This window comes from Hippoglossus hippoglossus, chromosome 5, assembly GCF_009819705.1.
Source record: "Hippoglossus hippoglossus isolate fHipHip1 chromosome 5, fHipHip1.pri, whole genome shotgun sequence".
Classification (NCBI taxonomy): domain Eukaryota; kingdom Metazoa; phylum Chordata; class Actinopteri; order Pleuronectiformes; family Pleuronectidae; genus Hippoglossus; species Hippoglossus hippoglossus.
The window spans coordinates 6,105,855-6,123,208 of NC_047155.1; the positions used below are offsets into that span (position 1 = coordinate 6,105,855).

At 43.1% G+C, this 17,354-nt stretch overlaps 1 protein-coding gene across 1 annotated transcript in view; it reads left to right on the top strand.

Annotated features, from left to right (window-relative positions):
• Nucleotides 1-17,048, top strand: part of LOC117761586 (plexin-A2-like) — a 73,124-nt gene extending 56,076 nt beyond the window's left edge. Inside the window, 18 exon segments of the mRNA XM_034585609.1 lie at nt 449-536; nt 539-613; nt 616-686; nt 1,920-1,986; nt 1,989-2,062; nt 2,505-2,739; nt 3,546-3,688; nt 5,360-5,628; nt 7,497-7,563; nt 7,942-8,088; nt 9,085-9,244; nt 10,080-10,183; nt 12,063-12,159; nt 12,723-12,922; nt 13,109-13,278; nt 13,693-13,905; nt 15,107-15,257; nt 16,726-17,048. Coding sequence (XP_034441500.1) covers nt 449-536; nt 539-613; nt 616-686; nt 1,920-1,986; nt 1,989-2,062; nt 2,505-2,739; nt 3,546-3,688; nt 5,360-5,628; nt 7,497-7,563; nt 7,942-8,088; nt 9,085-9,244; nt 10,080-10,183; nt 12,063-12,159; nt 12,723-12,922; nt 13,109-13,278; nt 13,693-13,905; nt 15,107-15,257; nt 16,726-16,821 — 2,427 coding nt within the window. The 3' untranslated portion in view covers nt 16,822-17,048.
• Nucleotides 17,049-17,354: the final 306 nt, after the last annotated feature.

The following is a 17,354-nucleotide window of genomic DNA, read 5'->3' on the forward strand; positions in this document are numbered from 1 at the left end:
GCCAGGTGTGAACAGACGTCTTAACACTGTCAGCATGTGATCGGATCTCTCAGGACAGATGTTACCGGGTCTTAAAAGAGCCTACATGGCTGTGTAGATTCATATTGTTTATTATGTATGTATGTGTGTTACTACAAAAGTACAAGGGGGCATTCATTTATGCCTCATTTTAAAACTGATATTCACATGAGGAGAAATTACATTTTCCAGAAGATTAAAAGTTTTGAAACAAGGATAACTGTTAACAAAAGTTTTCTAAGGGTAAAAATAATGATGCTGGGGGAAAATTCACATTTTTATAATTAACCTATAAAGGATTAATCTATGTCTTTAAATAATTTATGCAAACAATCCTGTGTTAAATGTGTGTATAGTCTGTATTCCATAGTATGCAGGACATTTAGGTCTGTATGTAATGGGGACATGTGTAACTCTGATTTCTCTCCAGGTTTGCAAAGTGCTGAACACGACCACCATCAGCTGCTTCGCTCCCTCCCTGAAGGCCGACATCACCGCCGACCAGGAGTCGATCAACGCGTGGACGAGTTCGGCTTCGTCTTCAACAACGTCCAAGCTCTGCTCACCTACAACAACACGAGCTTCGTCTACTATCCAACCCGTACCTGGAGCCCCTCAGCCTGTCGGGGGTTCTGGAGCAGAAACCCGGAGCTCCCATCATACTCAAAGTGAGTTAGAGGAGATCTGACCTGCCGCTGCTTTCACACTTTCTATTTTTATTTCCCTGCAGTACACAGAGGGAATACTTTCAGGCCATAAGTATTTGGCATCAACCACATGAATGTTGGATGTTGGATGTGCGGTATAGGACATAAAGCATCAGCCTTGTTTAATGTCGTCTTCGCCATGTCTCGTTTCTATAATCTCCCACTGTTCCCTCAATAATCAGTCGAGTCCTCTCTGGTCAGATTCTCCTCAACATCCTTGCATCATTATAAAATAATTATTTATAAGTACACATGTATTTAAGGAGGCAGCCTTTGTGGGAAAGCGTAGACCGTGAAGGCCGAACTGAAAATGAGAACCATCAGTTTCACCAGCTTGTCCTGCCCTTATTGTTGTCGCCTAGCAACAGAGATGCAACTAAACACCACGAGAATGTGTTCATGCCCCTTGGTTTTTAAACCCGTGGCCGTTAGCTAGAAGTTTTTGTTTTGTCGCTTGCTGCCACCATTATTAAAAAAACAGTTTGTAACCAAAGTTGGATCCTTCGTTGCTCGGGGAAGAAAGGATGCATATGTCCGACGCATCTGAAGGAGACTTGGAAATCGAACAGCGTAGTCGTGCCGCTGTGACACAGTCGGTCTTAAATTGTAGCCTCCTAAGGAAGCAGCCACTGAAATGGAACAGAGCTGCTATGTTTGTCTCATGACATTCCCCATGAAGTCTTGTACTTGCTCTCAGTAGAACCACATGGCTTCTTTTTGTAGTTTCTGAACAACACAGCAACAACATAATCTGTAGCTCTGTGACGAGCACATGGCATATTGGCTCGTATCTAGAAGCAATCTGCCTTTCTTTGGTAAATAATTAAGCAGATTTTCCTGCAAAATATGACTCAATGACTCAGTGTAGCAGGCACCGCGGCAAGTGGCTGCGAGTCATTACAGTCATTATACTAATGACTCAAAAACTGCATGGTAATAATTCATTGAGGTTAACTGCTGCTAATATGATCAGCAAGACTCTAACACAGATTTGTTGGGGAACCCGAGGAAAAAGTCCCAAAGGGGTAAAAGAACTAAGATGTCCGGGAGCAGACTGGATTTGTAGTTTTGGTTTCATATGAAGTCTCAGACCAGAACTTGCTAGGATGGATTTTGCTCTTAAATGTATTTTTGGTGCGATATATCTTTTGTTTCTGCATTCAAGCATCTTGTATCTCTCTCTCTCCGTTTCAGGGACGTAACCTGGTGCCTTCGGCGTCTGGTGGAGCCAGGCTGAATTACACGGTGCTGATCGGGGACAGCCCTGTACTCTCACTGTGTCCGACACTCAGCTGCTCTGTGAACCACCAAACCTCACCGGGCAGCACAAAGTCCTGGTCAGTCTGATGCCCTTTCTGCGTTCTGCTGGCTTTTGTCTCCGTCTGTCTGCCAGTGCATCTGATTTGCTGTCTGCGTGGATGTGGGTCAGTGTTTGTCTGTACGTCGCTGTGCTTGTGGGTCATTGACAGGCTTTCACTTAGTCACAGTCTCTCTGTCTTTGTCTGTCACTCATGGTCTGGTAGGTCCCAATTACAGCACATTGCCCCACAGATTTATTCACAGCCACTCTTGCAAATAATGAGAAGAGAGCTTGAAAAATGAAAACTAAGCTGGTGTGCTGGGGACTTGTTTTATTCAAAGGCAGTTGCCTTGGAAAATCATCCATAAATCTCGGAGGTCGGACAATTTAATTCATCATCAACAATGTTTGGATGTTTTTTCAAGGATTCTCAACAGTGTCTTCAAGTCCTGTGGTTGTTTCTTTCACTAATCCTCCAGGTCCAAGTAGGAGGACTCCACATCTCACCCGGAGAAGTTCACATCCGCTCCGACAGCCTGCTCACGCTTCCTGCCATCTTCAGCATCACAGCTGGAGGAGGCCTGCTCCTCATCATCGTCATCATCGTCCTCCTGGCCTACAGACGCAAGTCCCACGAGAACGACCTGACTTTGAAACGGCTGCAGATGCAGATGGACAATCTGGAGTCCAGAGTGGCTCTCGAGTGCAAGGAGGGTGAGTGAGGGAGGCTGGGTATAAATCCCATTTGATTAAAACTCCAAAAGAGCATCTGATTCGTAATCACATTACTGCACCATCTGCTGAGGACTAATGTTTTGACTGATGACTGTGGAGGCTTTGTTCGTGAAGTGATTTAGTCTGATAAAGATTTATTTGCCAGCATGTATCAGATGGGGGAGTAATTGAAAGACTAGTTGAATGGTCATTAATGATAGAAACCTCTGGGGAAGCCTGCTTGTTTTTTTCTATAACTTTTGTAAAGATTGTATTTAAAGGAAGTTATTTTAAGTTTAGTTAAGTAATAACACAAAAAACATATTACACCACTTCAGCCCGACTGATATGGATTATTGGAAGATGATGCTGATATTAGTGAGTAAGAAATTTCCCGAAATACTGATATATAGGCCGATATTTATATTTAAAAAACAGCAATGCTTCCCGAGATGTCTTTATTAGCCTTTTTGACAAAGAAATGTAACTGATTATAAATAAAACACAAAAATAACCAAATATATAGAACTTAAGCATAGAAAATAAACATAATTTGGTCGGGGTCTACGCAGCCAAACTCTATTCATATCTATTAAATCTTATTATTAATAAACCTAACATATTGTGAGATTTCTTATAGAAATGTGTGGTTCCAAAAATGTTAGGCTCCACTCTTAGATGGCTTTAAAATCTTTTAGAATGTATATTGAAAAACCTCAGTAACAGAAAAAATTATGAGCTGTTAAAAAACACGATGTTGAAAAGTGTTTGGTAAAATATTTATCCCACTTCTCCATCATCCGCAGCGTTTGCAGAACTACAGACGGACATCAACGAGTTAACCAGCGATCTGGACAGAGCTGGCATCCCGTACCTGGACTATCGAACTTACGCCATGAGGGTTCTCTTCCCCGGCATCGACGATCACCCTGTGCTCAGAGAGCTGGAGGTGAGAGGCCCCTGGAGCACGGCTGCAACCCCTTGAATCCAGTTTCAACAATTTTCTGACGTCTTGACCTTCGGGCTCAGTATACTCCAAAGCTAGATTGATTTTGGCTCGTTGTTCAAGTGCTGTCAGACTGCTGTCGAAGTGAGCGGTGTGAGCAAATGTCAGTCTGCTCACTTCAGCTCGAGGTCTGTTTGCCGTAGCGGTGTTCGCACCAGATGAAGTTTGTGAGGAGATTTGGCTGCTTCTCTCGCCGCCTTAGTGACGCACCTGTTCGGAGTTGCAACCTGTTCGCAACTTTTCTCGGTAGTTGTTTTCTTTTCGACTCTTTGCAAAACTACATGCTAAACATTTCCAAGATTTCCAACACATGATTTTTCTTACACTAGATCCCACTCGCTCGATACAGAACATTTAGTGCGTTTAAAACGTGTTAGTCAACAGCTTCTTCAGATATAAACGAAAGACATAAAGATGGACGTCATAACAACTCTCCAAAAGTGAAGCTAAGTCATCTTGATCACCCCCTGGTGGCTGGCTGCAGTATAGGTCATAAATCCCACCTCAACCATGTTAGTAAATGGGACATTAACCAAACTAAATAGTACAACAGTCATTTAAAGTAGTTTTTATCACACTGATGTTTGTTCAAGTGTTACTTTTTCCAGTAAGTTTGATTTGAATGAGTTACGTAATGCAATGAAACGATTGGTCGACCGTGTGTACTGGTGGGACCTCGATACCACGATTTATACGGCGCAGTCTCTAGCTCCAAATGACGTCATTGCAGGTTCAAGGTATCTTTATTATCCACGTGGGACAATTAGTTGTACAGCCGGCAGTACCCACATACGGTCAAACCTTAATATACAAATACAAATCTCAATCAGTCATTTAAATGGAACATGGGAGAAGGGATACTTTACTTTCTAGATTTATAAGTTCTGCATCTTGAAGGATTGAGTCTATGGCGAGAAGCAACACATACTCACTCCCACTGGCTGGTGGGAGGAGACGGGTCGTCCATCTTTATATGGATTATACCTGTCTTTAAGTATTTAAGACCTTGACCGTCTTCACGCTACAACTTTCTCTGTGGAAAGTTCGCAAGAGTAAATCAGTCTGTTTTTATTTACTTGTACTCTTTTGTCTTGAAGATGTTTTGTTCTGTATTGATCTTTCTCTCATTCTAAATCCCCAAGGACCTCATCTCGTCTCAAGAGAACTCTACTTTGATTTGTTATCACTTTGATTGTTCTATTATTGTCCTGATCTTAAGTATTTAAAGGCTGAAGCTCCTAATTTTGAAGTAACTCTGACAAACCGCTTGCTTTTGTCAATATTTGTGGAACAACTATTCCTGCAGTCAAGGTCAAGTTTGATCTACCGGTAATTGTTGGTTTATTATGGTCACAGTGATTTCAAAAGATCTCTGTTCAAAAGAGCCTTTTGACTGAAGTTTAATCATCGTGACCTCCTTTTGCACGTCACTGCTGCTGACGTCTGTAGCCACAGTAGTGGTTTTGTTTTGGGCAGCGTTTATGATCAGTTTTGTTTCGTCGTGTCTTCATGTTCCTCCCTCTACGTTATGACTTTTGTTCTCCTCCAGTGAGTATTTTTCTAATGAGCGTGTGCGTCTTTGTCTTGTGTGCAAAAAACGCATGATGTGTGTAGGTGCCGGGGAGCGGACAGGCGACTGTGGAAAAAGCCTTGAAGCAGTTCGCTCAGCTGGTGAATAACAAGATCTTCCTGCTGACATTCATCCGCACACTGGAGCTGCAGCGCTCGTTCTCCATGCGTGACCGCGGCTACGTCGCCTCGCTCATCATGACCGCTCTGCAGGGACGGCTGGAGTACGCCACAGACATCCTCAAGCACCTGCTCTCAGACCTGATAGAACGCAACCTGGAGAGCAAGAACCACCCCAAGCTGCTTCTCCGCAGGTAAACCAAGGCATTCACTGTCACAGAAAGATTCATTATAATAAGACAGTTATACATAAAAAAGAAAATGTATATCCATATCTAATATATATATCTTTTTTGTCTAAGGTCTTTACAAATCGTAAAATATAGAATTATATAAATGTGAGGTGAAATATTGACAAAATAGGGAAGAGCATCAAGTTAAATACATATTAAAATGGTCCTGTAAAACCAGTCTGGTGGTTTAATTTGAGAAATTTGGGGTTTTAGGGAATATGTGCAGGACCCAAGGAAGTGCAGTGTCGAATTTAAGGCGATAAGGACACGTTATACGTTCAATATTAATAAACTTTGAATAAACAGGTGACCGTTGGAGCTCGACAATGGGTGTATTTCACGGTAACGACAGCAGATTCTCCAGTTTGGGGTTCTACGTACTGAACTTTGAATAAACGGGTGAACAGCTCTTCGTGCAGCAGCAGTGGAGCAGCTTCAGGTTTCACTTTTTACAGTTACAGAAAGAACCTGCATCACCACAGGCAAAACAAACAGCCCGCTCCAAACAGGCAGGTCCCTTAATTCAAATTTTAAAACTCATAGTTCCTCTTTTCGTAACAAATCACGTTATGGTTCAAACACTGCCTTGTGAATTGTTGAAACTGGACACATTTTCTACTGTTGTCAGAGGATTTAAACGAGTGGGTCCTCTGTCACAGACCTGACGGGTTCTGATCGGCGCCACTTATCCTTTGGCATCGATAATTCCTGTGTGCATTGTGCTTTCCGGCCCAGTTGCGGCACTCCTGACGGATGAGCAAGTAGGCAGCGTTGGAAAGCCCACCTCTGTTCTGGCTTTGTTTTGTGCAGCGGCGTGAAACAGCCGTTACGAGTGTGAGAAACAGGAGCCGGAGCAGACAGGTGAAAGACAGGAGCAGTAAAAGTGACAGAGAGTGGGAGAGACTACCAGAGGAAGAGAACCTAATGGGGACGAGTGAGTGCAGCGGCGGCAGAGCTGTTGTCAGTCTGACTTATCTTCTGTGTGCCACTCATGAAACATTCAGCTGTAGCTCACGTTTCTTTCCCCGTCACCTCTCATCTCCTCCCTTCTCTCGCCTCTCTCCTCCACCTCTGGTTATCTGCTGATTGTTTTCCCAGTGCTGAGACTGGCCTATTGAATGTTTCATGAGGGTTTTCTGGTTTTTTTTGTATAAAAAGAGGGCTCTCTCAATCTGAAGCACACTCATTAAATATAAGGATGCATTCACAGGGGAGCCAGTGCAACAAGAAGTTGTTAGCCCAAACACACTGCTCGTGCGGAAATGCTCTAAAATTTAATGGGAAGCCGTCAACAGTGGCGTCAGTACATGTTGAGGTTGAAGTGAAGGTAAAGATGGAAAAGGAGCGACAGAGATACAGCAGGTTTGGGAGGAGAGAGAGAGCGAGTGGCTGTAACGCTGCAGGCTTTCTATCAGACTCAGATTAAAAAGGGGCTTATATTCCGTTTTAAAGGTACCGTTACATGATTTTGAGGGATTTGCTCCAGTAAATCGTAAAAAATCTTCCCATCTGGACTCGCACAAACGTCACTAAGTGCAGGAATGAAGAAGCGGAGCAGAAGTGGACCTCTGAGTTCTGAAAATTCATGTCATGACCCAAATATGTTGTGCACCAGCAGCACTTAACTACAGTATATATCAGAGCGCTCGTCCTCTGGGACCGTGCGATGGATGTAATTCTCTGTAAACTCTCCATGTCATGTTTTTTTTGAGCTCCGACAATATCAGGCTCTTCTACGTCTTAAATTATAAAAGAATAATCAGAGCACTGGGGCTCTCTGTGGGACGCCTCTCGCTCACAAATGAGCGTTCTTTCCTCTTGTCTTGCAGAACGGAGTCGGTGGCAGAGAAGATGCTGACAAATTGGTTCGCCTTCCTGCTCCACAAATTTCTCAAGGTAAAAACATAAGCTTTCTCAACACCTTATCGCTACAGGTGTCGACGTGATATACACGGGCAGGATTCTTCACGTGGATACAGCTGGTTGTGAAACAGACTGCTGTGATCGTAATGCTCTAATACCGATGTGTATTATGGACACTGTGGAGGGATAATGGCTACCCGTAGGGCCACATCCATCTCCAAGCTGTGCAATTCAAAAGGAGAGAAAGCGCCATTTTATTAGGTTTGATGTGTCACGCTCCAGTTGCAGAGTCTCATCGTCGCCGCGCTGACGAATACAGATCACGTTCCTTCCCTTCACTTCTTTTCTGTGTCTTGTTTTCCTTTTTCCCACCTTCTTCTCTAATCCCTGGGTTTCCTTTCCAAAACAAAGGAGTGTGCTGGCGAGCCTCTCTTCATGCTGTTCTGTGCCATCAAACAGCAAATGGAGAAGGGACCCATCGACTCCATCACCGGAGAGGCGCGCTATTCCCTCAGTGAGGACAAGCTCATCCGACAGCAGATCGAATACAAGACGCTGGTGAGTCATAAAGGCATCAATGAAAACAAGTTCAAATTTCCTCTGCATTCACTTTTATTCGTCTCTCGGCAAAGAGGCTCAACAGATTCATAGAAAAGTGGCATGTGTGGTTGTAGATTTACAAATCCTTTGAAAGTTTGAGTACTATGACAACAGCGAGGAAATAGTCTTGCAGACCTGGATATTTATTTCAAGACGCTCGGGTAGATTGTAGAAACCAACACTTTGAGAAAATAAAACCTTGGAGTGTGGACACGAGTTTAACACCAAGTCTAGATCCCTTTTTCGCTGCCTATGCAACCATGTGTCTTCTCCTAGTTTACATAGGAGGTCATAATAAACAGGGTTTGTCTTTTCTCACTGACATTTCAAAGGAAATTCAAAGAAAAACACTGGAGAATAACCAGAGCAAGTGATCACGTCATTTGCGTTCACACAAACAGCCCCTCCGGATAATTTCAGGAGAAAATTTCACCAGTCAGTGCAACACACAGGGTGTAACTTTTAATTTAAACACCTAAACACCCAAGATTCATACATATTAACGGATAAATATAGTCAAGAGTAATGAGGCTTTTAAATTCTGACTGGTCTATGAGCACTGTAGAGTTTGAAATGCGTCTCATGTTAGGGACTCCTACCCCAGCCCATAAGGATAACTCCCCCCCCCCCCCCCCCCCCCCCCCCCGCACAGGCCTCCGCTCCGAAGCAGAGCCAGCCACCAGCAGCCCGACACCTCTCTGATCACCATGTCAGAATCTCCAAGAGTCTGTGTCTCATTACTTGTTTAATGCCCCTGCCAGAGCTGCACAGCCACCACATCCTGGAGAGGTGAAATTGCATTTGTGGCCGAGCTCCTCTCCACCAGGACAGTTTGGTGAGGAGTAAGTAATGAAAGGGTTTTTCCTATAGTTCCTCTCTTTCTCTGACTCTCACCTGCCTCCCCCTGCTTCCCCCTGTCTCTCTCTCTCTCTCCCTTTTTTACCGGATCCCCAGACGCTGAGCTGTGTGAACCCAGACAATGAGAACAGCCCAGAAATCCCTGTCAAGGTGCTCAACTGTGACACCATTACCCAGGTGAAGGAGAAGATCCTGGATGCGGTGTACAAGAACATGCCCTACTCACAGCGACCGCGAGCCGGAGACATGGATCTGGGTGAGTCTTCGCCGAGTGGAGTCATACAAACTACTTGTTTTATTCCGCTTGTGTTATACAGCACAAAGTGAGATAAAAACATACAAGGTGAAATTTGCCTTGGCACATGATCTGTTGGAATAACGAGGGGCGGGGGAAATGTACACTTGAGAGCAGGCGTGTGAGATGTTTCATTGAAGACGTGTGACATCAACAAAGGGCTCAACATCAATTTCTGGGAAACAACCCTCTTCCCGTACCTGTTTACAGCCCGAATCACGGCAACACTCTGCCACACTGACATTAAACCGCACCGACAGCGCACCTACACGCAGGCTTACGCCCACAACATGTCACCCGATGCCGAATGACTCGGCGCAGGTTGACATGCACCTTCAAACCGGGGGAATAAGATACCTTTTAAGCAGTGGATGATGCTGCTTTGGGTTTGCAGTGTTATCCCTTGAGGGACCTTTAAAGGTTAAGGATTTGAAGAGGATGAGTTTCTCCTTGTTGCTTTTGGACGTTTTTGCATCCGTGTGTGAAGACGCTGTGTCGTTTGTAGTTTGTTCGCAGGATCACAAACACTTTAATTGTCGAGCAGAAATGCGCAGGACGGTGTGTTCGGTGACATTTTGGCCGCTACCTTTGACATTCCGCCGCGTTTCAAAGATCAAACTGACACAGACGCAAAATGATAACATGACCTCATCCGCAGCAGTTAAAAAAGGGACAGTGCAAGAAGAACAATGGACATTAGACAACGTGTAGCTGTCAGACACTTGGCATACACACATTCCCCCCCGAAATGCCATATGTCACAAATTCAGTATTAATGTTGTTTTTTTTCCTGCAGAGTGGCGGCAGGGCAGAACCGCTCGTGTGGTCCTGCAGGATGAGGACATCACCACCAAGATAGAGAGCGACTGGAAGAGGCTCAACACACTCATGCACTACCAGGTCTGTAAAACCTGTTCATACCACGGCTACAGCTTTTACTGTCACTTAATCTGCTGGGTTTGTTGGCTTGATTAGTTGATCAAATATTTAACATGTCACAAAACTGAAAAATAGTCATATTTAAATTGATGGTTTTGTCCAGAGATGTTCAGTTTACAATGATCCTAGATCGATATGTTTTCTTGAGGTCTGATGCGGATATTAGGGAATAAAATCTGTCTGATAATGATAAATTGGCTGTTATATATTGGCAAAATATCATTATAAAGCCTGTATGACAAAGAAATGAAATTGAGGGTTGATATTTAACTGTTAAATAGAAAGAAATAAAAAAAATACAATCAAATATAGAGCTTGAATTCATTAAAACAAACATATTTTTACATAGAATTTAAATGCACATCTTTTTCTTCATTTCTAATTCTATGAAATAAAAGTTTCATATCGGCAAACATAAATGCAAATGCCATTGAAAGGCTTATATTATATAAAACAATAAAAGTTCTTACATTTAAGAAGTTGGTACCAGCTCATGTTTGGCACTAACAACAAAATATCAGCAGGAGCGTATCCTCGGTGAGTCAGCCGGTCGTTGCAGCTCCACTAAAAACCTGAGTGTCAAACGCTGCTGCTCCCTCACACCCGCAAACCCTAAATCTTTCTCAACCTATTTGAAAAACTGCGCTTATCCAGTTGCTCAAGGGCGTCACAGCAGATACTGTCGATGAAGGACGGGGTGTTTCTCATTCATATTCATATCACTCACCTCACCCCTGCCTGCGTTTTTTTTCTTCTAACTCCCAGTCACAAACGGAACATGCTCCTGTGAGCCTGTGTCTTCTCCAGCATCTTTTCTCCGCCTGCTCATTAATACGACTACACAGGTCACGGACCTCGGATGAGTCACGCTGTTCCTTTGTCAGACATGTTTGTCTCCACAGAAACAACAGCACTCGAAACTTGTACAAACAAAGAGGGGTTTGGGAACTGTGTTTTCTGCACTGAAATCAGGTTTTGACACGAGAGGGATGTACAGTCTCATATCTGTCGAGGAGTTTTTGGTCTTTCATTGCCAGGTGTGGAAATGTTTGGTTTTTACACTTGCTCGTAAAAAGAAAATATATAAAAACATAGAAAATGTTGCATCATCTGCGAAGAAGTAGATCAACAGTCAGTATCTACCTGGTACGACCAGAGAGACAAACTGTAGGACCATGCTGCAATAGGCTGGTCTCTGTAACCTCGAACCATTCAGTTGTCAGTGAACTACACATGAGAAACACATTCTCATTTTAATACAAGCATTGTTAATAAGACAATGTGGAGTTTCAGCAGGCTAATGCACGCTTCAAGGGTTTAATCTGCACTGAGAAGAAGTATGAATTCATTTAGTTTCACTGAAATTGTCTCATTGTCTGTTAGTAACAAGTCGCTGAATCCTTAATGAGGGGAAGGGGTTGCCGCGCTCTGTGGTAAAAACCTAGATTTCATTCCTACACTCCGACTGCATGAGGCATTAGTCACCCAGCTGAATTATACTGTAGCCAAGAAGATTTCTGCCTTTTCCACTGACAAAATCTCATTAGGTTTGGTCCTATAATGTAGTTGAAGCTGTTGTGATCCATGTTGTACTGTCATGATTCATTTTTACAGAACGTTTTTACTTGAACTTGATCCTTAATAACTTTATTGTAAAGTCTTTAGACTCAACTGCCCACAGCGGACATTCAAAGCCTCTGAATCATAATTTTGGGGTCCTTGGATTTTAATCCATAGCTATTTTTTTTTTTATTCCAGCCATGATTAATTTTGCCCATGAGCCTCAAGCTAGGAATTTATAAAAATAAATCATGGACAGGCTTTACCTTTGTCTCCTCAGGTGTCTGAGCGCTGCGTAGTGGCCTTGGTGCCCAAACAGATGTCTTCTTTCAACATTCCCTCCTCAGCCAGCTTCCCACGCAGCATCAGCAGATACGGTCAGTTCTGTTTAAGAAATACAAATGTTTAATATTCATCCGACACACAGGAGAGCTGCACCATCTGCCGCTGCCACTCATCAGTCTGCTGTAAAGCACATCACATCACAGAGTCGCACGTTAGACAAAGAGATGCAACATCAACAAATTCTGTCTGAAGCCTCAGGTTACTGCACCTTCCTTCAAACATGTGCCATCTGAAATATTTCCATCTGAAGTGTGTGTGTTTATGTTCTGTAAGGGACATTAAATACAGTCTTATCACGTTGGATTCACATACATTTCACCCCCCGGCTGATTCGGTGTGTAATATAAACCACGCCTATGAAACTGCAGCCCACATGAGGTTCAGGTGATTGATGACCCAAGTGAAGACGATGACACATATTTGATATCACACAGGAGGAGCAGGAAAAAAGACACACGGTGACATTTCTATGACAACCAGTGAAATAGTGAACACACACATCCAACCTGCACATCTGTAGAATACTGAGACAGTTTCTCTCTGTTTGAGCAAGTCCTCATTCTGTTTCTATTATATCTCAAATTTGACCATCTAGGTGTGGACGTGCCCTTCCGCTCCACCCCGACCAGTCCCGACAGCCCCCACTCCCGTGTGCCCATGCTGACCCCTGACATGGAGAGCGGCGTCAAAGTTTGGCACTTGGTCAAGAACCACGACCACGGCGACCAGAAAGAGGGCGAGCGCGGCAGCAAGATGGTGTCTGAGATCTACCTGACGAGGCTGCTCGCAACAAAGGTACAATGTGGAATAAGGAAGACAACAGCACGTGTTGAAATAAATGGTGCAAATTTCTCATTTGGGGATTTTTTAACTGTGATTTTTGCAGAAATTGTAGGTGTCTGCACGTCACAGCTGCAGGACGTCCATGGAAAGAGCAGGAGAACTATGAGTCCTTACTTCTGTTGCTGTTTCTTCCTACAGGGCACTCTGCAGAAGTTTGTGGACGACCTGTTTGAGACCCTGTTCAGCACAGTGTGTCGAGGCACCGCCCTGCCGCTCGCAATCAAATACATGTTTGACTTTCTGGATGAGCAGGCTGACAGACACGGCATCCATGACATGGATGTTCGCCACACGTGGAAGAGCAACTGGTGAGAAGGATTCCTCAAAGTGCTGCAGCTCATTTCTCTGCTCAGAACACGAGGCAGCTTCTCATTTTTAGTTTGCAATAGAAGTTTATTTTTTGTAGAATTTGATCAGATATGTGTCTTCCTCTAAAAGCCTCATCTTAAATATCAACTTACTGGATTCCTCTTTATGCTATTTCATAATGATAATTTTATTATTTGACAGTACATTTTATTCTATCTTATTCTCTGGTTTCATGTTATTTCAGCTAATCTTTACCACTCTAGATTTTAAAGCTCTAAATGAAATCTTTTCAAAGCCATCCACAGCTTGTTTTCATACCTGAGTGAATGAAATAAGCAAACTAATGAAACGATTTCCTATTTGTAATGTCTAAAATATTCCTCTCTGCCCTTTTTCCTCAATATCTGCTGCAGCCTGCCACTTCGGTTCTGGGTGAACGTGATCAAGAATCCTCAGTTTGTGTTTGACATCCACAAAAACAGCATCACGGACGCTTGTCTCTCTGTGGTGGCACAAACCTTTATGGACTCTTGCTCAACGTCTGAACACCGTCTGGGGAAAGACTCCCCGTCCACCAAGCTACTCTACGCCAAGGACATACCGCATTACAAGAGCTGGGTAGAAAGGTGCGTATATGTGTGTGTGTGTGTGTGTTTAAATAAAAATCATAATTTTCTCCCTAAGAACTATCTCTTTAATCAAGTTGTGACTATTAGAGGTTGTCAGGTTCGGTGTTAGACTGTAGAGTTTTTTGTCACCTTGATAGTTTCATCTCTGAGTTGATCTCACTATTCAATTCATGCACTACGCCAGAAAAGACTTGTTGTTTACTGTCACCTTCCATCACCGTAGTTCCATTTTGAATCATGTTGTTCTTTTTGTTTGATCATTTGCGTTGCCATGGTTCTTTTGTGTCTCACACAATTGTCATTTAGTGCAATGGAGTTGCTTCAGCTTATGAGTGCTTGGTTTGGTGCACAATATCTTCCATCTAATGCATTTTTTGCAAATATGTTATGAATCCAAGTCATGATTGGATTTGATGCAAGTTATCATGAACAAAATAGGGTTAGAACAGAACAGAACAAGTATAGCTGCTTTCAGACATGCACTGAACTGGATGCTGGACAAGAGAATGTCAGAGTGAGTTGCTATAGAGACATTTCTCTGACCAGTCCCCCCGCCCCGAGTAAAATCTCTGGATAATGTCTTGGTGAGCACATGTGAGAACACAGCAGGAGATTCTCCCGAGGATTCACCTTGAGCGAGTGGGCGTGTTGATGATGTTTCAAACACGCCACAGACGCAAAATGGAAAAAGCTAAAATAATACAAATATCTCAGGATGAAAAAGGAGAAGCCGACGAACATGTGAACTTGGAAATTCGACAGCTTTTGGGGATGAGAAGCGACGCGTCTGACTGGACAAACTCCTGCTGCTTTCTTCATATGTGAAACAAAATCCAGAAAGTCTGGACCCCATCGTGCAGAGAATTTCCGGAGTTAATGTCTGAAAACGGCTTAATACGTCATAAAAATCCTGTAGCGATACAAGTCTGTGTGTTGGTCCATACAAATCATTGTGCAGGTTTGCTTTAAAGCCACTTGAACTATTACTAAATGACTGAACCTGTGAGTGAAACATTTCCTCATCTTCCTGCCAAAACTCCTCAGATTTACAGACGCCTTTAACGCTGGATGATCTCTGACTTTTCACAAGAGTGGACAGAATCCAAGTGAAGAGAAAAGCTCTGGCATGCACGACTGTGTCCTTGACACTGACCGTGTGTGTGTGTGTGTGTGTGTGTGTGTGTGTGTCTCCGCTCAGGTACTACGCTGACATCAACCGCCTGCCTGCCATCAGTGATCAGGATATGAATGCCTATCTGGCTGAGCAGGCTCGCCTTCACTCCAGTGAGTTCAACGTGCTCAGTGCCCTCCACGAGATCTACGCTTACGTCAGCAAGTACAGCCAAGAGGTGAGCGCCCGAGTCAACACAGTGTATCATGGCAATGTGCTGCAGAGGGGGTTCCGCTGCGGTGACTGGAGCCTGCTTCTTTTCATTTCAAAGCAGCTATCATCAATATTTCTATACTAACAATAATTCAAAGGGCTGTAATGTAAGTTTAATGTAAACGTGTCCCTTGTAGTGGTGAACCCACTGAGAATCGTCGCTCAGCTCTGCAGTTCCCCACAGCTCGGTGCATTTTAATCACTTTGCTCTCGTTGCTTTGGGTTCACAGCTCACAACTTCACTGCTCTGGTTCACTCTCAGAGTATCGTTAGCATCATGGCGTCATCCGTCCACAGCAAGCAGCTGGTTTCAGGGAAAAGCTCGGGAAAGTTCTCCACCCGCGGGTGAATGTATATAGTATGAGAGACAGATATTTGTTAGCTGGTGGAGGTCGAGCTAAAAGTGGATTTGACTTAAATTAGTCAGGTTACTAGTGTTGCTCTGTATACGTGTGTGTTGGATGGGTTGGTAGGCAACTGTCTGTTAGAAAGTTCACCTCAACAACTATAAGTCATTAATTTAGTAATGTCAGCTTGTTACACTGAGCAAGAAAGTATCAATTAGTGCAGGTTTAAAGATTGGGCTGAAACTAATTACAACTTTCAATGTTAATCAATGTGTAGACTGATCAATGATTAATGTTTTTTGATAATTAAAATGTCAGAAAATGCCCTTCACAAATCCCGATGTGTTCAAACAGATACTGTTTTTTTTTTAAATTACATATTTCAACTTCTCATCAAACAGATCAGTGAGGATTGTTGTGGTGTCGGGAAAGAAATCTGAAAAGTCAATTCATGTAATTTTAACAATCAGCTCTAAATAATAGCTTCTAATGTGACATTTTCTAGTGTTACTTTCGTCACTTGCAAACTGTTCATCCGCCTCTCGAAACCTTACACCTCTCCAACAAATAGAGACTTGAGAAGGTGCCTGCAGTTTACATTATTGATGTGCCCGTCACACCTGATCCTTTCCCTCTGCTCTTCGTTACTACGCTGATGTTGGAAAAAGGTGTCAAAGTGTTAGAGCACATGAGTACAACACATTTGGTTCACGGCGTCCGGGTCTTTTCCACATTCTGACTTTAAAGCCCCATGAACACACTGAAATCCCAACAATGACCTCACAACTCGATAAAGAGAGAATATGAATGCACAGTTAATTTAAATGAATCTGCAAAGATAATTTTCAATCAAAATTTTGATCTGACGCAGTAAAAATGTGCAGCACAATAAAATGCATTTCCTCAGAAAAATAAACAACGAGCGGCAGCTGTTGGTTTTGTACATCAGTTTGATTTATAATCTATATGTGAGTACTTATATATGATTCCTATAGCTGACCAATAATACGCCTCGTCATATTTGTGCTCATGTGTGTGTTTCTCTTTTTGTGTGTGTTTGTGTGTATGTGCGTTTGTGTGTTTTAGATCATTGAGGCACTGGAGCAGGATGAACAGGCCCAGAAGCAGAAGTTGGCGTATAAACTGGAGCAGATCATCTCAGCCATGTCTATGGAGAGCTGAGACCCATACACACACAGACACACACAATCATATACACTATGTACACACTACACACACACACACATGGTAACGGAGGATTTATAAACCAATCACCAACATATGTGGACATTATGCACACACACAAACACACACTCATGTATACTACTATGGACCTACTGTATAACCAAACACTACATACACATTCAGACACACACATGCAACTGTACATACACAAACCCCAGCACACATCAAACAGCAGATTGTCCCAAAGCACGACAGTGTCATCGTTTTTTCAGAAGAAAAACTCCAGCAGGCAAACGTTCAGCTTCTAAAAAAAAAAAAAAGCTCCTATATACAGAGGGAGAGGAGAAGAAAGAGGATTTCGGCCGTCGTTGTTGCTCAATTTTCTGCCAATTCTCTTTTCCGCTGGGTAACGCTTTGTCTTTGTAGTCGGTGCTTATACTAAATGTCATAAAACAGCACTTAATAAAGAAAGACTCAACTTGAAAAGTCACTGGAGGGGCTCAGCAGAGACAGGAGCCGACTTAATGGGA